The 26,508-nt window shown below is 39.5% G+C and overlaps 1 protein-coding gene across 1 annotated transcript in view; it reads right to left on the reverse strand.

Annotated features, from left to right (window-relative positions):
* Positions 1–20,358, reverse strand: part of SVIL (supervillin) — a 54,506-nt gene extending 34,148 nt beyond the window's left edge. The window contains exons 1-10 of the mRNA XM_054273622.1: positions 20,319–20,358; positions 20,044–20,195; positions 18,987–19,653; positions 9,903–9,937; positions 8,754–8,815; positions 8,269–8,408; positions 7,421–7,516; positions 5,940–6,192; positions 2,942–3,413; positions 1,189–1,408 (exon numbers count right to left, since the gene is read on the reverse strand). Of these exons, the coding sequence (XP_054129597.1) occupies positions 1,189–1,408; positions 2,942–3,413; positions 5,940–6,192; positions 7,421–7,516; positions 8,269–8,408; positions 8,754–8,815; positions 9,903–9,937; positions 18,987–19,653; positions 20,044–20,195; positions 20,319–20,326 (2,105 nt within the window). The 5' untranslated portion in view covers positions 20,327–20,358. The remainder of the gene's footprint in view (positions 1–1,188; positions 1,409–2,941; positions 3,414–5,939; positions 6,193–7,420; positions 7,517–8,268; positions 8,409–8,753; positions 8,816–9,902; positions 9,938–18,986; positions 19,654–20,043; positions 20,196–20,318) is intronic.
* Positions 20,359–26,508: the final 6,150 nt, after the last annotated feature.

The raw sequence follows: 26,508 nt of genomic DNA on the forward strand, positions 1-26,508 counted from the left end.
AATTTACCACCTATAAACCAGAAGTTATTTGTCTTAAACCTCATCTGCCAAGACAATTGACATATTTACAGGAGGGGATGGGGAAGGGGGTTGAAAGTTGCTTTAAACAAAACAAGAATAAACTGAAAAAGGTAATACAGCCTTCAGAAAGGGCACTAAGAGTGCACAGCTGCTGTAGCTGCTCCTGCATCCCCTTGTGTAAAGGGGTTGACAGGGAGTGGGGATGCTTGTAAATGAGAGTGACTCATATCTCCTAGAAACACATGAATTTGAGAAGCAAACTTTGGAATTATGTTTAAAAGAAAAAAAAAGGTTCAGAATGCCTAATATCACACTCCCCTCATTGAGTGAGGAAATACATTTACACAGTGAAAGTTTAATCAGGCAGTTATTTTCACTTATTGGTTCTGCTTTCATGCAGAAAAACTGAAGCAAAGATAGGCCAAATAATCATAATCATAATTCACTCACTGGACTGCTACCAGTTTGGGACTGAGTTTATACTCTCAAAGTTTTAACTAAGTTAGTTAAACTTTTACAAGTACTACAGCAGCTATTGGCACTTCAATCCTGGACTCCCACTCTCTGCACAAGTGCAGGACTTAACATTTTGCTTCAGATCAGAATGATCTTGGGTTGGAAAAAGTATTTCTAGTACTCCTATAAACCTGTCTAACTTACTATCCTTTTAAAATCCCTACAGTAAGTACAAAGAAGTCAAAATGGCAACCAGGTACTTCTGAAGTAGGGGGGCAATATCAGAGTCTATCTGTGACTCCCTCTAGTCAGCTTATCCTGTAGACCAAGAAGAAATGGTTATTAAAAATAAACCAGAATCACATTATACCTGATGTATAACTGAAAGCAGAACCTGGAGAAGTATATTGAGTATATAAGTGTAATCAGAACATGTATATTTTACAACTTTAATTTTCTGAAATATTCATTGATTTTTCAGGTAGCTCTTTCAGTTTATTATGTTCTCTTAAATGGTAATTCTCATTCACCATCATCTGCTTTTTAAGCATGTCAGGCAGATTAGCTGCATGTTTCTGCTGTTAGTAATAATAAAGCCTAGTAATCACTACTTAGCTTTTTTAGAAACAGTTTTAAAGCTTTTTATACCATCATCAATATAATAACTGTATTTATAGGGATCATTAAAAAAAGACAGAGAAATTAAAGTACCTTTCCTTAATTGACATGGTTTTGCTGGCACTATCAAGGACATCCTCAGCTGTTTGTGCTTTGCTCTCTCCCATGGAAAACATCTCACAGGAATTCTTATAAAATTTGCCTTCCAATTGTTCAGAGAGCTCCTGCAGTCTACAGGATGCTGCAGCTGCTGTTTGTGAAACTGTCCTCATGGCTGATGTGCTGGTGAGTTCAGAAGAAGGCTCAGCGTGGTCTGCCCATTCAAAAGAGAAGTGCTGAATTAGTTCTGTTCTCAAAGACACTTTACATTGCTAACACTGAAGAAGCAAATCTGTATTTTAAACATTCACATCACATACTATTCTAACAGGGAGAAACTTCTGGCTGAGCTAGAGCACAGAGATTAATTGTGCAGCATTACTTGCTGCCATTTGTGACTGATGCTCACATGAAGGCACAGAACATCATGTTCAATACACAATTCTGAACTTCCCATGGGTGAGGCACAAACTGCTGCTCCCCTCATCACACCAACAGGAAAAGGAACAGATGAAAGTGACAGGGAACAAAGACCAGGGGAAGAGAAGCAGACAAAATTGAAACAAGAAAATTAACTATTTGGTAAAGCAGTTTAATGCTTGAGTAGCATACTAGGACATTTAATAGCTTAATAGAGGTATTATTTTCTAGGAGGGTGTTGGGGGCTGTTTTGGGTTTGTTTTTTCAAGGAGCAATTAAACCACAGGAAAAAACTGCCTTGAAAAAAAATAAATGCACTGTTACAGTTATCCCTAAAGAAATATAAGTGATCTTCATTTTTCTTTTTGAAATGTTATAAGCACAACACCCCTCTGATATATGGCTGCTCCTATTATATCCCAGTCTCCATGTCCCCTGCAGTCACCAAAGGCTAATTGGACGGAGTGGATACTGCTTTAGAGGAATACAGGCAGAACTGTACCTTCCTCTCTATGCCTGTGTGAAGACCATTAAATTCAAAATATATTAACTTCACAGGATGAACACAAAAATGCTTTTAGTGCTACAGGGTAGTGTGATGCTGTCACCCATCAAAATAAAACAGAAATGGCACAGAACATCCTTCTAAATTCAGCAGAATAGAAGGACTTATGAAATGACCAAATCCACAGTTTATTTCCTAAGTACTTTATTTAAAGATAGGCAAGTTTATTTTTAAAGTTTAAATTATGCTGTGCATATAAAAATGTAATTGCTCTGAGAATTTCCTGGTTTGTATTTCATCACCACATCAAAGAGAAAATAATATTAGTTTTGCAAAATTAATTATCTGAAAATTATCCACAGGTATGTATGCACTTATGTAGGTAATTCATAACTCTATATGCACAAAAATTAAAGTCAGATAATTGACTCAAAGCAGCAAGTTCAGTTTGTTCTGAATTTTGGAGGGCAGGAAAAAGGGCAAAACCAGAAAGAATAAATCTTAGCTTCAGCATATAATACCACTTCTTTCAAAGTAAATAAATCTGAATAAAACTGAGCCATCTTTTAAGACTGGAAAATAGAAAGAATAAAAAAAAAAGCCCTCTATTTATAAAACTTTTCACAGATACTTCTGTACTTCTAAGCAGTGTTAAAAAAGGAAACATAACCAGTCTTGATAAAGCTTGAAACACCATTTGCTGAATGAGACCACACCAACAGCAAGCAATTACCACACCTCTTTGCCAAGTCTTGCTTTTCAGAACACTTTCCAAATCCACCTTTTCTTCAAAGGACTGGCCTTTTTTGTCTTCCCATTTACCTTGAATGCCAGTATTGATTTCCTTCTGTTCCAGAGGCTGAAAAAGTGCTTGTGAACCAAAGAGCTCCAAGCTGCCCTTCCTCAGGAAGCTGTATGCTGTGTCTTTATGGTGGTCTCCTGCTTTTTCAGGAACAGGATGTGTGGTTTCATCCTCAAAGGAGCTGTACTTTTTAATTTCATTCGCTTCATGGGCTAGAAACCTCTTTCTTTCTTCTTCATGTTTCTTTGATGCTTTTCTGCTTTCTAGGGCTTCCACGGAGGGCTGCCACTGCTCTGACTTGTGTGTGTGTTTTCCTGAAGAGTCCAAGTTTTCTGCTGCAGGGTGGAACCTGGTGCCAGCGCCCCCTCTGCCATCCGGGCTCAGCTTCCCGTGCAGGTCCCCAAGCAAGGGAGCCAGGGCAGAGGCCATGGCTGAAATCGATGTTGCAACTGCAGGTGACAGGGGAGCGAGCTTTCCACTTTCACTCTGGACCTATGAAGGGAAAAAAACAAACAAAAAAAATCCAAAAAAGCCAAATAGGACTTACAAGCTCTGAAATTATCAATTCCAAAAAGCAGCTTTATCACATCAGTTCATCCAAGGTATGTTCTCATGTAAATATTGTACTCTATCAGTACAGATTAGAACAGGTAAGGAAAGCAACAATGCCCCTGTAATTTGTCTGCAGATGGGTTATTCCACTCAAGGTAAAAACAACTGCATGTGAGCAGCAACATCTTTAGCAACAAGGGCTGTGTGTGGAACATGCAACCTGGCATTGTGTCAGGGCTCAGGACCTGCAGCAGTGCAGGAAGGAATTATCTCAGGTTCCAGATGCCAGCTGACATGCCATGTGCCCAGGCTAATCACCTCTGCATCTCAGCAGGACTCATTAGCTTTGGCACAGCCCTGCAGCTCCCAGCTCTGGTGACCACTGAGTGCCAGGGAGAGACTGTTCCGTGCTGTCCTAACCCAGGGCAGACATTCCTGATGCTCCCTCCACATAAATCACCTTCATGCAGCACTTTTGCAAATGCAAACATTGGCTGTCATGAGCAAAGTATTTGAGCCTAAGAAGCACATTAAAAACACTTCCAAACTTATTCTGCCAGCATCCACAGTGGAACAACTATCTTTTCTACTCTTCTAACATAATAATTTCGTAAAATTTTCTAGATGCCGTTAAGATGCATTTTTTTTCTGACATGCAGAGCTTTATCTTCTCCAAAGGAGAAACTATGAAAGCTATGAAAGATAGTGACAAACATGCCTCATACAGATCTGGAGAGGGGGTTTTTTTTGTTGTTTTCTTAAACTGCAGAGTTAGTGAACAGTGTGCAAAAGGACAGACAAGATCACACCAGCAGGAAGAAATCAGCTCAGAACCTTAAAAGTGCATGCAGATTCCATAAAACACACACAACAGTCATTCACTAAGAAAACTGGGAAGCAGAGCAAAGACTATTTTAGTCAAAGATTTCAAACAAGATTAAGAAAATAGTTACCAGTTTATTTTTTTTCCATTGCATCTATCAGAATTAGAAATTTAGAGGAGATCAGAAAAGTGAATTCAGTTTTAATTACAAGATATTTTAATTTTCAAATATGCATTTTGGGAATATAACCTCTAGTTATCTATTTTGAGAGCTCTCTTTTGCTTCTTCCTAGAAAAACCATACCTGCATCTCCAAACCCCCCAACACTCCAATGGACAGTTCACTGTAGAAAGTCTTTTTGTAAATACACTCCCATTGAGCTTGCTTCAGAGTCAACTCTGATTTCATTTGCTAGGTTCCGAAAGATGACACAACATGCTTCCTCTGATTTTCCTTGCTTGAAAAGCATGTTTGCTCTGTAAGGCTGACAAAGTGACGTGACTGTCACTTCTTCCCCATCTGCTTCAGCCCTGCTCCATTCACCACCATCCTGGCCCCAAACACCATGTATTTATGGTGACACAACCATTAGAGAGGCCTTGCTGTGACAGTGATTGGCACGTGGAGAGTGAATGGAAAAAGGACTATGTAAGGTCTGGAAACCTTGCTTAAATAAATCTGTCAAGCATTTATTACTACTTCATGTGCAAGCGAAGTAGGCATAAAGTACAATTATAATCTGTACAGCCTTGCACCAATATGTTTAGAGAAATACTGCTTTCTTACTATCCTGTTATTATAAAATATGGAAAATGTATAATCATGAATGAAGCATATAGAAAGAAAAGGGCAGGAATTTTCTAACACTCAGATTTATCCAAATACATAGAAATATGACAAGCACAGGAGTTGTGCTTGACTGTTAAAGTGATTTCTTTCAAAGCTGTAGTGCAAAGGGACTGCTGTTTCTGCTATTGTGAAGAGATCTAAAAGACCACTTCTGGGCCACCTTATGCTGGGGCTTTACTAAAAAGGCATTCCTTTGCAGTTCCAATTAGATGAAGATGAAGTATTCCAGAACAGGAAGCCAAATTTCACTGCACATTAAATAATTTCTCTTTGACTTCCCGAATTTCAAAAGTATTCTGCTTTTAGGGAAAAAAATACAGATAAAAATCAATGCCTCCTCCCAGAGGAAAATGACAGACTATGTCCTTACTAATAACAGAAATATATTGTGCTTACAAGAAAGAGCCTGAAAAATGCACATGACAAACCTCCAAAATGCCCTGAAAATACAACCAAAGCAAAATGATGTGTGTCTCAGTTTTTTACATCTTTGATCAAGAATTTACTTTTAGACAACATGTAATACTCTAGTGGAAGTGGCACACACTGTGAAAGGTACAGCTTACACTAGGCAGGAAGTCAATAAACTCTCAAATTACTTAAAAAAAGAAGAAAATCATACCAAAAAATTTGAACACTTCAGGGAATGTTCAGTGTCAGAAGGCAGCTTCCTGACAAACCTTTTCCTCTGTGTGTAGTTCAGAGCAAAGGAACAGCCAGCCTTTGTGGTATCTTACACTGAAGCTGTTTTCTCCAATAAAAAGAAATGCAAAGGAGCTGTGATGGCACTTACCTGCTCAACCTCTCCAAGGGTGACTGGCTGAGTCTGGTAACGAGCATGCATCCTCCTGTGCCTCAGATCTCCCCGATTCCTCGTGGAGATGGCTCTGGACACTGGCTGAGACAGTTTGTTAAACAAAGCCATCTTTTCTGCCAAGCTTAAGGTGGAAGAATCTGGTTCCTCAGACTGATCTTGCCCCATCGCCTCTTTGGCTGCTCTTATCTCCTCTTTAGCTAAAATTTTTTGGTGTGCTGATGCCTGCAAGCTGAAGAAGCAGAACTGGAAATTAGTTTTGAAGAAGCCATTGTGCAGTTTTAAAATCTCAACCTGATAGAAGCAGAAGATCTGCACGTGAAGCACAATAGCCAATGTAATGTAGCAGCCTAAGTGGGTGTGCAGTGGTTCAACATTGGCATGATGAATTCTAATTCAAAAGCTGAAGATTTAAAAAAAAGTTATATTTTCATTCATGAATTTATTTGACTAGGACACAACATTTTTTACGAGGGAACTCAAGATTGAAGAGAGATTTTCCAGATAATCTCTTTATACAGAGCACAGAGCTATGTAGAGACATTTAAGATGCCTTTAAGGTCCTACAGTGCAATTTATATAAAGTTCAATTTTATTGAAAGCAATTTGTGGACCATATATGATAAAAATATTTAAAAGACAGACTTAAACTCCAAGTTTGTGCTGCTTTTAAGTTAGAAAAAATTGCAATGACTCTTCTAATCTGAAGTGCAACAGATTTCAGACTGTCTTTTGTTTTGAATTATCTGGGATAAATCAACAAGAAAAATTGGTTTTGAAGCACAGTCCATTGATTTTGAAAATTGACCAATGCTGAAGGCAGACATATTGATTCATAAAAGCTGTAACTGCATTTGTCTCTACAATAATGTATTTTATTCACCTTTACTATAAAAGATTTTATTGTTCAACTTCTTTCACATTTATGGAATTAGTAGTATTCTCTAATTATTTTTTTTCTGTCATGGTCTCTGCTAAAATTCTCTCATTCAGAACAGTATTCTGCAACTTTACCTATAGGTGGTGCAATTTCTTATATTTCCTTTAATTTTGCAAGCTAAAAAAATACATGTAGAGACAGACAAAGGACATGTACTGCTTGTGAAATCAAGCACTCAGCTGTGCTATTTTCATCTTAGGATGATATTACCATACAAAAAATTACAAGAGCGAAGAGGGTTCTGCTATGTTTGCTCACATGCAAATTAATTTCTTTCTTTCAGAAGAATAAGCTTCTACAACAGGTTAAGTGTGGTTAGAAGGGTCCTGAAAACAGACGCTTGACAAAAACAGCTGCATTGCTTTATCATGCAAACATAAATGAAGTTGACGAATGTTTTAAATATTCTTGAAACAAGTATTCACTTGACACATTGAAAAGGCATTCAAGACTTTAAAGATGCATCGGCTATTGAGGAATCTTGTGCTCCATGTAACATGCATGTTTACCCCCCCAGTACCTGGTAGGTTGTACAGTGCTCTTAACTACAGTGGGACTAGGTACTCTTGTCACTACTGTGTGGGTATTCACAGAACGTGAAGCAGGGCTAGTTTCACTTTAAAGAATTGCCAAGGAGGGAAAATTCACAGGGAGAGAGAAGAAAAAAGCATTAAGAAAAGCAATACATTAAGTGTTAACTACAGAAAAGACCAAACCAAAACAAAACAGAAAAAAACCACACAGCAATCATTTTTAATTAACTGAGTTATCTGCTGTGACATTTGCAAAGTAATTCCAAGTATCTTGAAAGAACTAAAGACCTAGAGGAGCAAACAGGCTGACTCTTGAAGTTATTCTTAATCCATAAAGTAAGTTAACATCTGACTATTAGATGAACATCCATTCAATTCACCATTGTTTAATTTCCCCCCCCAAAATGATTTTCCCTTTTTCAGGAAAATGTCATGATACACGAGTACAGTGCAAGAAAAGCATTTCCAAAAAGTACCTTTGAGATTTCAGGGTGTAAAAAGTTTTCCCCAATACATATACATTCCATAAGAAATTGTGCAGATTTCCCTCAGCACAAGCTATCTTATTCATTTGGGTTATGAAACAATGCTATAATTAATCTCGTTTACCTAATCCACAGGTTCCTAAACTTCTTGCCAAATTACTGTTCATACAAGTTATGCTTTACTAGTCCCTCTACATTTAAAAAGGAATTTCAATATAGTTTCCCCTGTGGCTCTCAAGGCCCTTAGCAATAAATATTTTCCTTGTTACAAAGTTATGAGCCCCACAGATATGGAGCTTATTCCCAGGTTTGAAAGCAGGAGCCAGGGGCAGAGCCAAGAGCAGACTTACGTGGCTGCAATGACCACCTCCTCGCTGGTGATGGGCTGGGTGTGGGACCTGTCCTGCAAGCGCCGCAGCCTCCTCTCCACCGCCGAGCTTCTGACAGGTGGCTTGGGAATATTCTTCATTTCAAATGATTTTTCCATTTCCTAACAGGATATGTGTCATAATTAAAACCATGGAAGAAAAGTTCTGAAACAGTACTTTCTTCTTAGTTTTCTAGCATGCACAGCAGTGAAGTTCCCAAATGCCCATCTCTGAATCAGAAGCAAGATGTAACCACACAGTATGCACCATGGAGTTAAAACTAACTCCACACTTCTCTCTAAATAACACTTTTAAAGCAGGCAACAGGTCTGTGTAGGTAGGGAATGAAGTAGAAACCAAAAGTTATGGAGCTTGAACTTGGTTAACTGCATTATACTTCATTCTAATGCACTTTGGGCTCCTTCAGCACGTTCTATTTGAAGTGTTTAATTTAATGCAATACTCACTCTAAAAAGGAGTCTCTTTGCAGCTACGCTTAGTTTAGCTCGGTCATCCAATTTTTCTTCATCTACACAAAGAGAAAAAAAAGGAGGCTGAACATAATGATTTAATTTCATATTAAGAGCAATATTTTTTTAATAGGAATAATTACAAACCAGCAAATAAGCTGGCTGTTCCTCACATTTAACAAAAAACTTATTGTGAACACAGCTGTGTAAACTTCACCTGTTTTTACATGTATTGCATCAAATGAGCAATACAGTCTGACATGTAGTCTGACACGATTTGCAAAGAAAAGACTTGTCTTTAGGACAGTTCATGTCCTTTCAAACTATATAAACAACATTTGATGAATAATCAAAGTTATTATATCAGTCTATGAAAACACATGGACTAAGAAAATAAAGACTGCCTTAAGGGTGAGTGAAGAGTACTGAACATCTATCTTCTACTAGCTGGCCATTCTGATTACCACCTTGTGTCCACATTTCTCAGAGGCTAAATTGGTATCCTCAGGAGCTGAAATCAGCATCCTCCAGATCCAAGAGCCAGCATCTCAGAGCTGCAAGGAATATCAGCTTTCAAATAGCATAAGGCATTAAATCTAAATATAGCTACTCATGAGATTACCTACTTAATTTGTGCCAGACTTGCCAAGGGTGACAAGAGGGAAAGAGAGCAAGATGGCAGACTGAATTCTGTAACTTAATAACCTGCATTTTGCAACTTCCTTAGCCAAAAAACAAGTTAGTAACATCAATTTCACAATATACTACAGGCTTTCTTTAAATTGTAAGTCCTAGACCAGTGATTAAAACTGACCAATGACTAATTTTTTTTCCCAACAACTAGCTTATTTTTTGTCTAAATTAGGATAAAATCCAACCTCAACTATATAGAAAAGTTTCAAGCCATTCTCTGCTTGACTCCCATTTGAAGTTTGGTATCAACAGACAGACTTTTGGACTGAAAATGAGATTGAAATCGAGTCTGTAGTAGCTATGGCCCAAGGAAAAGGGGTATTTCAACCATATATCATAGGTAAAGATATTTTCAATTGGATTTTGTTTCCATTATCAAACAGTTCTTTAGTTAAAACAAAATAAAACACATCAAAGCCCATTTCTTCCTTGGAAAACAGTACAGCAACATACCGTCAGCAGTTGGTATTTCTGCATACAAAATTGACCTAGTGAAAAATTGTCAAACAGAAAAAAGTTAGCTGGAAACAAGACATCAAAAATGAAATTCAAATTCAATCTCAAGTAGCAGGAGAATTTATCTGTTTTTCAAGTTTCAGCAGTATTCACTTGGGAACATCCTTTAATAAAGCATAAATGCTAGCAATTGCAGCCAAACTTAAATACAGTCAAGGAAAATTATTTCTAGTTCACCTTGCAGAAAATAAAAGTCTATGATTTGCTACCAGCTTTTTAACATAAAAAAGTACCTTTGATGGTTTATAAAGAGAGTAAATGATAGAGCAGAGTAGATGGAAAGGAAACCCTTTATATGAAACCAAAAGCATTTAACATTCGAACCAAACAGCTACAGTACTTTAGGATGATTCACTGTTCACTATTTCAAATGGGAGGAATTTGCAACAAATTGGTTTTATTGGGGGAGGGGTTTCTTTATTTTGTAAGAAGCTACAATAAATTGTTTTCAAAGACAAACAATAACCTTGAAAACGTTTATTTTAATATATGGACAAATCTTGTCCCAACCTTGCTAATATCCACCTGCACCAGAATGCTACACAGAGCTATGTACGTGCCTACCTATCTGTCTCCTTTCGTTCTGCGGATGTTATAGGTTGAGTTTTAAACCTCTCAGAAGTCTTTCTATTTTCACCAGGTGTAAAATAGCGCCTCGCCTTCCGTGGCCCACGGTCCCCATTGGCAGACACAGTACTACCTGCTGCCGACATCTCAAACCGAGACTCACTTTCAAATCGCACCACAGAGAGCGCATAGGAAAGAAAATAGGAGAGAGAAGTAAAACATAGATGTAAGCATCTCAACAAGTCCCCAGAGACCACTCTGCATGCTCCTCCGGGTCCATGCAGACGAACACATTCCAGCTACCCCACATGACAACTCGCAGTAGCAAGCAGAAGCACAAAAGCAGAGTTCAAACCATTTCAGCCTTCAGTACACTCTGGTGAGAGCTAAGCTGTGTGCTTTAAGTGCCGAACAACAACTGCTGTTGAGTGGGTGTAATTTTGCCAAGGACGTGCAAGTTTCACACGAAAATACAAGTGAAATGTCACCTACAGTTCCGTTTTCTTGTTGGCATTAGCAGACTCCAGAAAGACATTACGGAGCTGGGCAACAGAGACTTTTGTGTCAACCATGCCAATCTCACCATTTGGTGGATTTGCTTCCATGCTCTCCTTACTTTTAAAAGGTTCTAGCTTAGTAGTCACAGTATAGTCAGACATGGAGCGAGTCAGGACCTTATGCTTTGTTGACACTTTCCAAGCAGGAGCCTGTGCCTTGTCAGGCTGCAGTACAGATCCGCTCTGTATGTACATGACAGCTTCACTCCTTTCTACGTTCTCAGGGGTCTTAAACTGCTGCTCTGGGGCCTGCCTCTTATTGCATTCCAACTCCCTCTGAACTTCTGAGTTAACTTTCGGCTTGCTTGCAAAGGAGGAGCTCCCCACAGGGGTCTCCAATTCTCCTCCACCAAAGAGGCCTTCGTGGTTCTTCCCTTGCTTGCGAATCTCAGATGGCAGAATGGGCCTTCTGCCTTTGGAGGCCTGTTCCCCTTCCAAGGAATCTTCTCCAGCAGGTTTTGCTCCGTAACCGGGTGCTTCCTTCTTTTCACTCTCCGAGGCAGTGGCTGCTGAGGGCTTTGTGTCTGTGGGGAGGAGGCTGCCAGCAGGGCTGTTTGCTGGTTCTTCTGCTGCCATCAGCTGAGCTGTGTGAGCAATGCCAGCAGGCTGGATATAGCCATGGATCGGCTGGCGGACGGAACTGACGGGCTGATTTAGAACCCTATCAAAGGCAGACGTTTCTGTCTGGAGAGGCATGTAGTGGGCTGGCACTGGATGGGATTTTCTCTGAGATACTGTGTCTGTGGCAAGTTCAGGGCTTCCACGAGCACTTTCCTCTTTCACCAATTTCTCTCTAACTTTTACTCTTTAAGAAAGAAAAAGGATTAAAGCTGTGAACAGCAATACCCAATCTGGAAAGGAACACAGACACCTACTGTGGGTACAGACAGCAACATTGTAGTAAAACACAAACCAATGCATTAAAATGAAGCAATCTTATGATGCAACCTCTTCCTTCCCCCAGGTCTTAGCAGTAACACTGCTCAAAAACAGTCAAGTGATTCAGGGGCCATGGACATGCATGACTCCTGAGAAGGTAACTGTGCAAGCTCTGGGAACATACAGCATGTTCTCATGAGATCACAAGTGCGTTTGCCAAACAGCACATACCCATAGTCTCAAACAAACAAGATGATCAAAACTGCTTTTTATATTATCAGTGTTGGGTTCAGCCTGAAATTGCAAGTTCTACTGGCAGCTGTGTATGCAGTCAGATGTTTGACGGTGTCTAAACACTGGGAAGCTTACATCACATCAAGACGTTGTTGCATTGGAGAAAGGGGTGAAAAAAACATGTTATGTCCACATAGCCCTTCAGACATTTTGCCAGAGACTGGTTCACTTGTGTTTTTGTATATCATTTAAGACATCTGAAAAATCATATGTAGTGTAATCTGTTCCAGTAAGTGAATAAAAACACTGAAAGGGAAAGTCCTAAACCCAAATGCAGAACTATGGCATGGCTGTTGCTTTTCAGAGCTTGCAGGGAAAAAAACATTTAAAAACTGAAACAGGTATTCTGTTTTAAAATGTTTCATTACATTTTAACATTCAAAACTTGCAAAAAAAACACTTGTTCCCAAAAGTTACCTTACTTCAGTGTGTTTTCTAGAAACACCTTTGGACTTGTGCAACATCCATGCAAAACAGAGTTTTATTTGACCTTTCTAAATGGAATACAGCAGCACAGTGGGAGGCAGGCATGTGCAGCCAGGGGCAGCCTTTGCTCTGGGGCTGCTGCTGCAGGTAAAACTCTCCAGCACTTTCACAGCCTCACCAAGGCTCAGACACCTCACAGGGTGAGTGTCTGCAGATAACACACACAGTATTAAAAATGAAAGCCCTGTACTCCCTCCCCTCCCAAATGGGTTTGAAAAAATAATTTTAGTTTTGAGGAAAGAGAGAGAGTCAAACTAGGAAACTACAGTTTGAATGTAAGTAATCCAGCTCAAAGTATGTGCAATTCCACGCTTGCTACCAACAGACTTTTTGGAGTTTACATCATTAAGAAAAAAGAAAAAAAGTAAGGTTTAGGGTAAAAAAAAAGGCAAATTATTTAAGAGAATAATTCAGGATATCCAAAGTTATTTGAAACACCACTCTTTCTAATATTTTGGTGCTTCTTACCTCTGAAGATTGATGCACTTGTCAGGCAGAGTTACTTAAGCATATAAAGTGTGTTAAATCTGAAGAAGTATGCTTTGAACTACATGTACCAAGCATCCTCCAGAACATCCACACCAATGTTAGTACTGGGTTATAGGTATTACTTTAACCAGGGACATGAAAACCAGTCTTCCTGCAATGCTTTTCATGGTGGGCTTACTGTAAATGTTACCAAACCAGGAGAAAGCAGCTGCCTGTAGCTTTGATCAAGATTTTGTTTTACTTTTCCATGTAATGTTTTTTCTTTTACTTCTCTTGTACCTTGGAATTCAAGGAGTTACTTGTAGGGAATGCTAAGATGGAAGGGTGTACAGTATAAAAATATGCTGGTTTGCAGAGCACAAAATGACATAAAATAAGAAGTTATAAAATCTAGTGGAAGCCAGAATGGTTGTAGCTGTGGAAGAAGCATGGGGAATTTGTACTTCTTCATCAAAATACCAATTGGTTCTAAGTTAGAATAAAAGCAGATGCTTCAGAAAAGTTTCACAGGCTTTTTATTCACAAAAAACTCCACTTTCTTACTTGCTGCTGTTAAAGGAAAATTAAGGGCAAGTGTTAAATGTAGATAGTAAAAGGAAAGACGGGGAGTTTGCAGTCTGATTGTTAGCCACACAGATATGCTTCATGATACCTGGAGGGCCAGCTGATAAGTGAAGGTGTGTCCCCTTCCGAATCTTTCTGAAGAAACCATTCAGGTTTTGCTTTCCCTGCACTACTACAGAAAACAGAACTTCAGGTAATTTCTGAGATCTCAATACATGCTCCCATTATTTCTCCCAATCTCCCTTCCCCACTGCTTTTTTTTTTTTTTTTTTGATTACTCAGCTGCAGAGGATGGTTCTAGAAAACAAAAGCAATGTACACTAATCCAATTCAAAGGTAATAAACTGGGAAAGAAATTATTATATAATCCCACAAACATATACAAAGTATGCTAAGTGGTAAAGGTTCTGCAGAGGTAACTTTATCAAGTGCACATTGTCCAAAAATTGAGAAGTGAAAGAAACTACACAACCTTATTTTTGCATTTGCCATTGCGGGTCAGTTTGTGTAAGGACATCTGTAAAAGCTGGTAAAATAATTCCTTTAATTTGTGATCTAAAGTGGTAGAGACTGCTGCAACCAAAACAAAGGAGCAATAGGAATTTAATGAAGTGGAAAATTCATAATGCTACATCATATTTCCAAAGAAATTCTCAGGAGCATCTGGAACCCCTCTGTCCTCTTGTAACCCTGTATCACAGAGCTTCAGAAATGCCTACCTGGTTAGCACAAACCAAAGACACTGTGTCACTGGGTGACCTGGCAAAGGAAAAACTTAAGGAAAAAAGTGACTCCTAATTTAATCTTGCCTTGACTTTATTCTGTTCACATTTTAGAGTTGAAAGCACAAAAAGAAAGAGGAGCTTTTAAAAGCCCTGCAGCAGTGCAAGAAAGGCTGTTTGCTTCCTACATAAAGTTTCTCAAAAACTTTCCTAAAGCTCACCTTCACCTACAATCCCCCAGCAACAGTAGAACACATCAAGTACTTTTAACCTTGCAGGCACAGCCTGTCCTGCCACATTAATGTTTACAAACTCACCCCCCAGAGGTGACAAGCATCCAGGATGCTTTCCATTACTTATGAAAGAACTTTTCCATTGGAGAAGAGCCATTTGGGATAACACCCCCAAATTAAGATCCAGGTCATATACTTCAATTTTTCTTAGTTACTCGTTTATGAAAAATAGTTGAAAAAGGTTAAATCAACATCTGTTCTCAAGATAACAGTGTATTTGATGCAAGTTAGTTTAAATTTGAGAACTCACCTACTGTTGTCATTGAATCCAAATCTATCTTAGAACAGCAAACACCAACTGTTGAAACACCTTCTGTTTTTCAAATGTTTTTGAATCCCTAACGGAACTGACCAAAGAGGAGGCAAAACCTTTCCACAGAAGCTGACTAGAAGCAACTAGCTGGAATTGTTTTGAAGCACAGGAACTTCCTTCTCTTTTAGTGTGTACTTTGGCACAATTTTATAGTGGGCACAGCCCAAGCAGTAATTATTTGTACTTGATCATTCATCCTTTGAAGAGCGCAATCAGAAGAACGTTTTGAATTTAATCAGCCATTTCAGGAGCCAAATGCAGGCAATGTCAAATGATACCTCCTCAGTGATGGGTAACTGGATTAATTATTAAATCTTAGTACTGAAGTCACAAAAGCTTTCATATATATTCCAAAGTGAGCTGCATTTATTTTCCAATTTAAACTCGGGAAATTTAAATTTAACAAAACCGATTTTATGGCCTGTACATAATGTGGAACTGACTTCAGACAGCAGTCACCTGAAAAATTTGAATTAGCCTTTTTTTCTCTTGTGCAAATAGCTTTATAGGGACCACCACAGAGTAACTTTAAATTGACTGAATGGACCACTCGGAATCAGGAACAAGAGTTTCAGAGAGGTTATTGTCACATCTCTGAATATTATACCAGGGAGTACACACTGGCACTGAAAGTGTCAGGGGTATTAAAGAATGGGCTCTTGGCAATATGGCCTTTAAAATACCAGCTACTGCCTACATGTGTATCCAAACAAGAGACCAAATCCCATATTTAAGCTCTTGGCTGCTTTAAGTACTACACCACATCTTGGTGGGTGCAGATGGTTTCCTTCACAAGATAGACAGCAATTAGGGGAAATTTGTTTTATGCAAATACTACCCAAGCCTCATCCAGAAAAAAATCTGAAATTAGAGATAATGCAATCAGAAATTTGTATTATATTATTACTCACAGAATAGTTTGAGTTAGATGGGACCTTTAAAGGTCATTTAGTCCAATCTCTCTGCAATGAGCAGGGACACTTCAACTAGATCAGGTTGCTCAGAGTCCCATTCAACATACCCTGAATGCTTGCAGGGATAGGGCATCTACCTTCTCTCTGGACAACCTGTGCCAGTGTTTTACCAGCCTTTTTCTAAGAAAATGTTTTCCTTATATCTAGCATCAATCTACCCCTCTTTTAGTGCAAAACCATTCCTCCTTGTCCTTTCAGAAAAGAGGAATGTCCTTGTTAAAAAGTCTGTCCCAATCTTATAATCACCTCCTGCAGCACTGAAGGGCTGAAATCAGCCTGGAGCCTTTTCTTTTCCAAGCTGAACAACCCCAACCTTCTCAGCCTTTCCTCACAGGAAAGGTACCCCATTGCTCTGATTATTTTTGTGGCTCTCTTCTGGACTTGCCCCAACACTCCCATGTCTTTCCTGTGCTGAGGATTACAGATACAGTATTCCAGGGGGAATCTCATGAGAGTGGAGTAGAGGGGCAGAATCACCTCTCTCAACCTGCTGACCATGATCCTTTTGATGTGGCCCAGGACACATTTATCTTTCTGGGCTGCAGGTGCACACTGCCAGCTCATGTCCAGCCCCTCATCCACCAGTTCCCCAAAGTTCTTGGCAGAGCTGCTCTCAATCACATCAAGCCCAGCCTGTTCTGGTACTACTGGGGCTTGCCCCAGCCCAGGTGCAAGACTTTGCACTTGGCCTTAGCAAAGCCCTCAGGAGACTCTAATGAGCCCACTCCTCAAGCTTGTCCGTGTCCCTCTGGGTGATTATCCCATCCTTCAGGAGTGTCAACCACACCACTCATCTTGGTGTCATCTGCAAAACCGCTGAAGGTGCACTCAACTCCCTTATGTCATTGAGAGAGGCATTAAATAACCCTGGTCCCCACTGAGACCCTTAAGGGACACCACTTGTCACTCATGTCCATCAGGACTCTGAGCTGCTGACCACTACTCTGGATGCAGCTGTCCAACCAATTCCTCATCTACTGAACAATCTGTCCATAGCTCTTCAATTTAGAGAGAAGGGTGCTGTGGGGGACTGTGTGCTCTTGCAGGAGCACAGGCAGAGACATCTGCAGCCTTTCCCTTGTCCCCTAACGTAGTCACTCAACCACAGAAGGCCACTAGATGGGTCAGGCAGGGCTTGCCTTGAAGAAGCTGTGCTGGCTGTCTCGAATCACCTCCCTGTCCTCCATGTCCCTTAGCATAGTTTCTGAGACGATCTGTTCCATGATCTTCCCAGGCACAGAGGTGAGGCTGACAGGGCAGCAGTTTCCAGTATCCTCCTTTCTACCCTTTTTAGAGATGGGTGCAATGTTTCCCTTTTTCCAGTCACTTGGGACTTCACCTGACTGCTCAGATATCATGGAGATATATCAGCCAGTTCCCTCAAGACTCCAGGATAAATCTAATTGGGTCCTGTAGCCTTATTTTTGTTCAGTTTCCCCAGGCAGTCAGGAACATGATTTTGTTCTTATAATGGAAGGGACTTTGCCTCCCCAGTCACCACCCTGCTGTCCACCCACTCATGAGGTGTGGAAAGTGAGGTTGCTATTGAAGGCTGAGGCAAAAAACTAGCTGAGCCATCTCCTCATCCTTTTGTTACCAGTTTTGTTTTGACCTTCCATATCCAGCTAAGATCCCTGTAGAAGTCCTTGCTTTGCTTTGCATCCCTTGCCAAATTCAGTTCCAGCTTCACCTTGCCCCTCCTAACCTCATCTCTACACAACTAGGAAGTGTCTCTATACTCTTCCCGAAACACCTGTCACTGCTCACTACTGTGCATTCACTTCTTTAATTATCCATGTTGGTGTCTTTCCTTTTTTTTCCTGATTTCTCACAACTGGGAACTGAAAAGCTCTTGTGCTCTATGGAAAGCATAAATGGTTGAGTTTATACCAGATACCTCAGCTTCCTAGAAATAGTCAACACTGTTCAGCATTATGCACATATGTACAAAATTAAGTTCTCATTTACATAATTTTTAGTTGCAACATTTTAAGTTAAGGTTTTACAGTTATTATTTTCTATCTATCCGCCTACCAAGAAATTAAAGACTCACACTTAGAGAAAATCATACTTTAAAAAAATTCTTAGTCACACATTATTTTCAGTCAGCATAAGAATTTGACACCCTTTCTATACCACACTGAGAAATTGTAATGTAAAATTAGTGGAAACTGATTTTTTTTTCGTTCTGGCAGAATCTGGTTACCCTATTACCATAGTAAATTTGTCAAGTCTACAGCAATTCAGCATAGAATTTTAACTCTCCCCTCTGCCCCTTCACGCATATATATGCTTGATATTATCTAAAAAATTGTCTACCACAGTTCAAAAGGGTTTTTACACTTTCACATCAGGAAAACAAATCAACTATTATTTCAACTGACCCAAGACACTCTTCAGCTTTTAAGTTTGCAAACTGTTTTATTTTGGCAGAAGCCATCATAAAGACAGTCAAATCTTCACTGAGAAGCAGCTTACCTCTACTTAGAAGCTCCCAGCCAACAATTGCAAGGTATAGAAGAAAGAAAGTTAAAGACTTGCTCTAACAGGTACCAAAAAACAAAACCCAAGGGGATTTAGAACCATAACTCCTTCAATTTCTAGTTTGTGTCCTCTCCAGAAAGGGCCTAATTTTAGCAAAAATTCTATAAATATAAAGTGAAACCAGGGACATAGCTAATTAGAGAAATACATAGCCACTTCCTTTTATCAGACACACACTGTGATACAATAAACACAACTAATCCATCCTGAGACATCCAAAGCAACTAAATACATTCTTCAAGGGTAATAAATACATTCTCATTAATACTGTAGACACTGATGCAGAAGCTGAGTAAGATAAAGGAATCTACAGAAAAAAGAAATAGAAATCATACCTACCTTTGTCTGCTGTTACTGTGCAAGGGCTGGTCATTCTGCAAGTGGGTGGGTGAGGCTGCCCGCTTGGGTGAGGAGAGGGACTCTCGGGGGGTTTTCTTTGGTGGCATTGGCACTTCGTTATAGCAGGAAGAGTCTCGTCCAGAAAGGGAAAGGGAGGCAGAGCTATCCAAGGTTGCTGAAGGCTCAGATGCCTGTCTAATGGCACTGTCATCTGCTTTTCTAACACCCTTTTCATTTGAGAGGTCATCTTTATCTTCACGGCTGGAGTACTCTTTGGAATCAGAAATCGCACTCTTTGATGACTTTGTCTCAGTCCTGGAAAAATAGAGACTGCCATAGTCCTTGTTTTCATCATCTTGCCTTTCACTTTTCACTCCCTTTCTTTCCACACTGTCAGGATCTTTCCTTGCCCGTATATATCTGGATGAGTAGTCAGAATCCAAATCAGACTCAAGGGCTAATCCATACTTTTCTGCCAGTTGGCGTCGCCTCTCTGCCTTGTACCTGGCTATTCTCTCTGCTTTTGACTCTAGTTCCTGGACATCCATATTTGCTGTACTGTACAAGGGCTCTTTATTACTTCCTGTGGTTTCTGATCGGTATCTGGACGATCTGGGGTGTTTCTCTACAGAAGAATCTGAAGTTTCCTCCTCCTCATTTGATCTTCCTGTCAAAAGTACAACATATATGAGCAAGTCCTTCCCAAAACTCCAGGTACCCCACCCACCCCTCAAACTGATTGAACTAAAAGCTTTCCGTTTTCTTACAAATCAAAGTGACTGCACAGACACATTATATTTTTGCACTTTTGTCTTCAAAAGCAACAATTAAGAAATATGTATTAGGAATAATTCTTTAATAAGTAATAGTTCTCAATTCAAATAGTTCTTTTAAAGCAATAAACATTTTTCAAATAAGACAACTGGAGATTTAAAAGGCAAATTAAAAAACCCCAAACAACCTGACAGAGCTCCTCTGTAGAAGAACTTCTAGGCTGATAGTGTAGCAAACAAGGAGTAATTCAGCAGTGCAAGACAGACTGCCATGTGCCACTCACCTAGGTGGGGGCTGTATGGGTCAGTTGCTCGCATATATCTTGGTGTGTCTTCCTCTAGCAAACGGTGTGTGACTGATCCTGGGCAGTTTTGTAGGAGCATAGGCTGTGTATCATTCTCAATTCCCTCTAAGCGCCTAGCTATTCTTTCCTTTCTGAAAAATATGCGAAAAATGTGAAAACAGGCATCTTGAAGATTGGAGGGCAGAGTTTCTATGAGGAGGTAACAAAACAAGCTGTGTGTTTTGTTTTATGGGCCAAACACTTTTTTCCTTTACCTTTTCATTTCCAAAAAATCTCGGTTGTTTGGTTCAAAGAGTTTTCTTAATTCTGAAACTGAGACAACAAAACATTATGTAGCTTATAAAACAATAAGTTTCAGAAACTTGCTAAAATGTTTTAGAATAAGAAGGAACAGTCAAATAAAGTTCAGTGGTTTGAAATAGCTTTTGGGAGGAAATGAGCATTTTCCTCTTGTTTTCCTAGTTTATTAAGGTTGTGCTGTCAAAAGTGCATTAGGCACATAGGTATGACCATCAAGTACTTTTCCCCTCCACATACTTCCAGGCTAATCCCAAATCTACTATGTCCATCCTAGCAGTTTTCAAGATGTAGTGTACACTGGACAAGTTGTATTTTGATTAGCTAAAGTTAAACTGATGTGCCCTAGTAACCCATTTCAAAACCAGGTATTATGGAAAGTCTGCTTGCCCTGCCTACTCAAAGGTCAGGGACTGACCATGTTTAAAGAGAAGCATAAGGAAGAGGTCCCCTCCTCCTTACTTTCCTCCACACCCTTATATTGATCAAATCCCCAGTTACTCATTGCTGAAGTGAAAATTACCATGCACCATCATGGTACTCTTGCATGGTTAATCACTTGCTACTTTGCTAACTTTCCCTTGTAGTTTTAATTGGACATACTTTCCTTCTCCTCCCCTGAAGCCTTTGCTGGTGTGAAGTGCCAGCAGACAGCTGCCACAGTCCACAAAACTGCAGTGAACCAAGGGGAGGCACGATAGATGAAGTAATCCCTATATATACCCACATCTGTGCATGTGCAGACCACGCTGCAGCAGTGAGTGCTACACAAATAAGTGCAGGGTGGCTTCTTGCCACCAGGAAGAGAAACTGCCCAGGCTGTCCAGGGCAGCAGTGCACTGGGGTGGGGTGTGCCTAACACACAGACATGCACATCCACACATTGTGGCCTTGGCAAACGTGGTGCTAAAAGCTGTGTGCACCTATTCTTGAGCCAATGCACATCTGGGACTCTAACTCTGTTGAGGTTAGATCTAACCCAGGGATCAAAAGTTAAAGCAAGTGAAAGTCTATGCCTGCTAAACTGGCAGAGATTGCCATCAGAAACACCTGATGAGTCAGGAGTGTCTGGCTGACATTGTTCCACTGCAGAGGTAAACCTATCAGCTTATTTTTCTTGCTACCAGATCTCATTGCTCTAGATAACTGGAAGATAAATATTACAGAAACACCACCCTTTTAAAGGTCAGATGCACCTTTTCTGCCTTCCCTCTGCTGCAAGAACTTGACATGCATGGCGTGGTCAGGGTTCCAGCTGAGCTGACTCATCCAGGAAGTCTGCTGTACTCAATACCAGTGCTCACACCTCACAGATACTGTTGACATTGACTGTCACATCAACCTTATGTGCTGAAAAGCCTGAAAGTAGGACTACAGATAAAATGTGCAGGATCAGCAAGAATTAACCCATTCTGATCCTAAACCAACCCCAAGGCAAAGATGAGCCTTTATGTTGTGTTTTCATAGGCTTTTCTCTCAATGCATGAGCAGTTTCCACTGTTGCCCTGTGTACTCAAGCTGTGCTGGCAATGGAATCAGCCATTTGAAACCAGCCTTCATTTCAGATCCACACCAAAGGAAATGATTTCTCATAAAGACTTTGCTCTCACCTCCCAAATCTACTGTTTCATTATGTTCCACTAGCTATTAGAGTTCTTCTGTTCCATCTGTTGGCTATGTATACACAACATTGTCAAAACAAAACCTGTAATTGTCTGTCTTCAGACAAGTCAAAGGCCTCCAGAGCTCAGAGTTACTATAATCCCATTCCATCCACATCCTGATTCTTTTTTTTTTCCCTAGTCACCAATTTATACAGTCACCAAATCCATCATCAGAGAACAGGTCTTTTACAAGCTTTACTAAATCTCTAAAGCACAGCTTCATTTATTAGTGAAAGTTTTCTCTCCCCCCACCCCCAGAAAAGGAAACTTGACTATAAGTTGTCCACATACAAGAAATGTGGAACATCCAAAGAACTCCTAAAGCATTAGCTCAACACTCTCTTGCTACATGCTAGCTGAAGTTCCAGAGATTCTACTACCACTTTGCAGTCCTAAAAAGAGCACTGGTCTCATGAAAAATGTCTCCCAACACCTCCCCAAACAACATGGGACAAAAATAGCATGGGACTACTCCATGCTGCCTTACACTTTTTCCAAGGTTGAGATTACAGAAGTAATTTCAGCTAGGTTGGACACAACATCTGCAGAACCTTTTGGGGGAAAGCAGTTCCAGCAATATTCTTGTTTTGGTAAGGAGGGAAAAAGAAGCACAAAAGAAAAAAGCAAAACCAAAAGAAGACAAAATGAAGAAAATCTTCTAGTCTAGTGGTTTCTTTTTGATGAATAAAATGTTTTACTTCAAAGCATAAAAACTAGTTGGAGACATTTCACTCCCAAGGACACTGATTGGCCATTGCAAATTTAGGTGACCAGGCTTCTCCTTTTTAGTTTACAATTTGAGTATGTTGGTGCCAGCTCCCATCTGTCCATGGGATGTTTTCCCATGTGATTATCACAAATAACACCATGGGAGTGCTAAAGAACAGCAACACTCCTACCTAAAAAGTAGCACAAAAATCTGATTCAGCACACAAGAAAACACTAAGAAGCTTAAAATAATTAATTTCACAGTAAAAGCTCCTTATCTAGATTACTTCATGGCACCACACTTTGTAAGCACCATTGGTGAGTTAAGGGCAAGAGGAAGAACAGCCACAGCTCAGAAACAGCTCTGAACTTGAGGCTTTATTTTAGGATGTTGAGCAGGATGCTGTGGTAGGACACCCTCTGAGGTAAACTGTCAAGAGGCATCTTAACTTTGGCAACTGTAGTCCTTCCAAACAAAATTTACTTTGGAATACCTTTATTTAGGAAAAACAGTATTCTGTATGTTGATCCAGAATGAAAAACAAAAAGTACATTTGGAAGGCATCTTATGTTTTAAAACCTCCTTAAATCAAGGTGGAATATTTCTTATAGAAATATATATTCACAGAAATCTTTCCAAAACCTGCTGCAGAATATGTACATGCTGAAAGCCCTTTTTGACAACTGCAGAAGGGACATGTGAATAAAGATGCAGCCACATGACAGCGGTCTTCTTTTTACAACACAGAAGCTGTAAAAACTCAATTAAGCCTTCCAAAAGTTCATAATAGAGGGGGAGCATGTACACTTGTGAAGTCTGAGTAGACATGGATCAAAAGGTTACCTGCCAGAGGATTAATTTCTCAGAGATGGCAAATAACCATTGCAACACAGGTGCCACACATTTTCATTTTGAGGAAAATTTAACAGAATAGCAAAGCCTACCAGCCTCATTCCTACTTCCTCCCCTCCACAACTGGAAAGGTGATGGTCTCAAAACTAGACTGGAAAAGCATTTATCTTCTGTTTATGTCAGCAAAGATGTATTGACACGTTCAATAACCAAGTGCAGGCCTCAGTTCAGTCTGTATCAGTTGAAAAGTAAACGTATCCCTTCAATTTCTCAACATATGCAAACCTGGATCAAAATTAACTCTAGAAAGGCTCTAGAAAATAACCTGGATTTTCAAAAAGCCCTGGACTTTAAGTAGTCCTGTTGCAATGCAACCAAATGCTCTGAGTGCTGTTTCTTAAGTCTGGTACATACCAAATATGATGCCTTCATTATGAGACTATTTTTTTGAAAAATAGAAACATCCTGGAATAGAAATTAGTTCACTGTGAAGCAACTTACAGATAAGGTTTCTCAACTGAAGGCTCAGTTAAGTTGCTGGCCACATGACTGTAAGGCTAAGGAATAATGAAGGACTATGGATTATTACTTTCTGGTGCTGTCAGAAGTCTGTATTGCATAAATGCACATCACTCTATTCCATCATTCTGCCAACAATGTTTCTTTCTGAACATCTGTAATGATCATATTTAAAAGCAAGCATATCACTTACATAGCACTTAAATGCTATGCTGGAAGAAGTGTTCCTTTCCAGAGGAACTCTGCAACAAATGACATTAAAAGAGCAAGCCAGTCCCTTTATGTTGGAATTAGTGCATTTAGCCTTGTAGCTTGTTTGAAAAGAGTAAATACCACCAGAACATACACACATAATTTTAATCCAAGTTCTGATACCCATGACATCCTTGAATGAAAGGAACATCTTTGTGCCAGTTGCACGTAGTTCCTTAGTTAAATGTCACCCTTTGGGAGTCAAGCACATTATAATTTTCTCTAAATAATTTAAGAGAATTAATTATTGCCTCTACCTCAACTGTGTCAAATGATAAAGATGGAACTGCTGTTTTCTTTAGAAATTACTCAGACTAGGATAGAAATGTGGAAAATATAAAATATCCCCCAAACTAAATTCCATATGTACTGCAGGCCTTTTAACATGCAAGACAAAAATTCAAGTGCAGTCAATTGGTCATGCAAGCACAGTGAGTCCACCAACCACCAAAGGGGCCTGGAAAGAGCTGTGACTCTTAACAAGTCAAGTTTGAACTCAGGATTAATCTATCTGTAAAAATAAACTCTGTGAAGTTTTGGATTTCAACTACTAGCCTATTGAAACAGGTAAACAAAGCTGAACTTTATGCAGCAGGGATGCAGGAAGGTCTCATAACAGAGCATTGTGGTTCATCCCCTGTTTCATCCTTCATGCACACTTCACAGGGAAAACTCATTTACAAAACATCTGTGCCTAAGTGATTGTAACTGTGCCTTGTACTTGCATAGATGAAACTTCACATGCTGTTAAATTACCACTTGTGTTCACAGCATGTCTCCCTCACCTACCTTTGGGAAGTACTGCTAAGAGATTAGCATCAATATCCTTTGTGCTGTTCGCAAGTTCTTCTTTATCTTCAAGGGAGAACTCCTTCTGAAAACTGAAAGCAACATCTGGTTTACAGAACTGTGGATGTCTCTGCTGCAAATCAAATAAACCCAAGACATAACCAATTTACTGCAAGATAGTCTAACAGAGATACCAAAGAAAATATTTTCCCTAAGAATGAGCTAAGAAATAACCCAAAGAAACTCAGAAAGCCAAACCTAACATAATTTGAAACTTGTTTGGAACTGACTGTGACACATTTTTGCATTAGATTACTGACTGCCTTCAAAATGCTCTGCTAAGCAAGTACATTTAACATAATCTATATTGAATGGTTCTTCATAAATATTAAAACATGTCATCAAAGGCAGTACTGCATGTACACTCCACCTAGAAACCTTCTGCACGACTACTCTGTTGCTGTTACTGCACTGTTCTCTGGATCTTACATAGTTTATAATACGCTAATAGGAGTACCAGATCATTTAATTTTATACCATATCTTTTCAAAACAGGAAAACTGCCCATTTAAATGAAACAAAATATTTCTTTAAATGTGTTCATTAAATACATAAATTTTAACTTTAAAATGTGGTATCATAATGGTCTAAAGTAGATCCCAACTGTTTAGAGTGAGTTTTTTGGAGGAAGTGCTCCTCCTTGTAAGCAAGATTTTTTTTTTTCTCCAATCAACAAAAACAGAGAACAAATTGTGGTATTCAGCCATTGTGACTATCCCAGCTGGACATAAGAAAACTTACAATGGTCTTAAAGCCTTTAATAAACTGTGTAGACAGGTGTAACAGATATAAATCCTCACAGTGATCCCATGTTCTTCATTTTGTCACAGCAGTGGTGTGCTGTATGATTTAATGTCATTCTGATAAGAAAAACTGCACAATCTTACTGTTGGAAAATCCTTCCTGAGGACAGATTTTAAATGGCTGCTTTTTTTTCAAGGGTATGAATGCTGTACTCACTATTTCTAAAGAATAATTCTCCTTGAAAAGAGTTTTAACATATATTGACTAATATGTTTCATAAGTATTCCCGTTTATAAATATATTGTTCATAAATAACATCTATTTTTAAGATATTGAGGGGAGAATAAACCCCTTGAAATGACAATGAAGAAACTGGGCTGTGTCACAACCAGGCACCATGCCACCTGCTGCAAATTGTCTCCAACCACTGCACTTAGAGAAATTACTCCAGGTACTGCCAAGAAAAGCAATGTTAGCCACTACAGAAAATAACAAATAGAAGATGGAGAGCTGCAATAAGCTGTCCATTAGAGAGAACTGTGTGTCCTTACACAGCAA

The sequence above is a fragment of the Melozone crissalis genome, unplaced genomic scaffold, assembly GCF_028551555.1.
Source record: "Melozone crissalis strain CALT ecotype California unplaced genomic scaffold, PUWL_Pcris_2 ptg000016l_1, whole genome shotgun sequence".
Taxonomy (NCBI): Eukaryota; Metazoa; Chordata; class Aves; order Passeriformes; family Passerellidae; genus Melozone; species Melozone crissalis.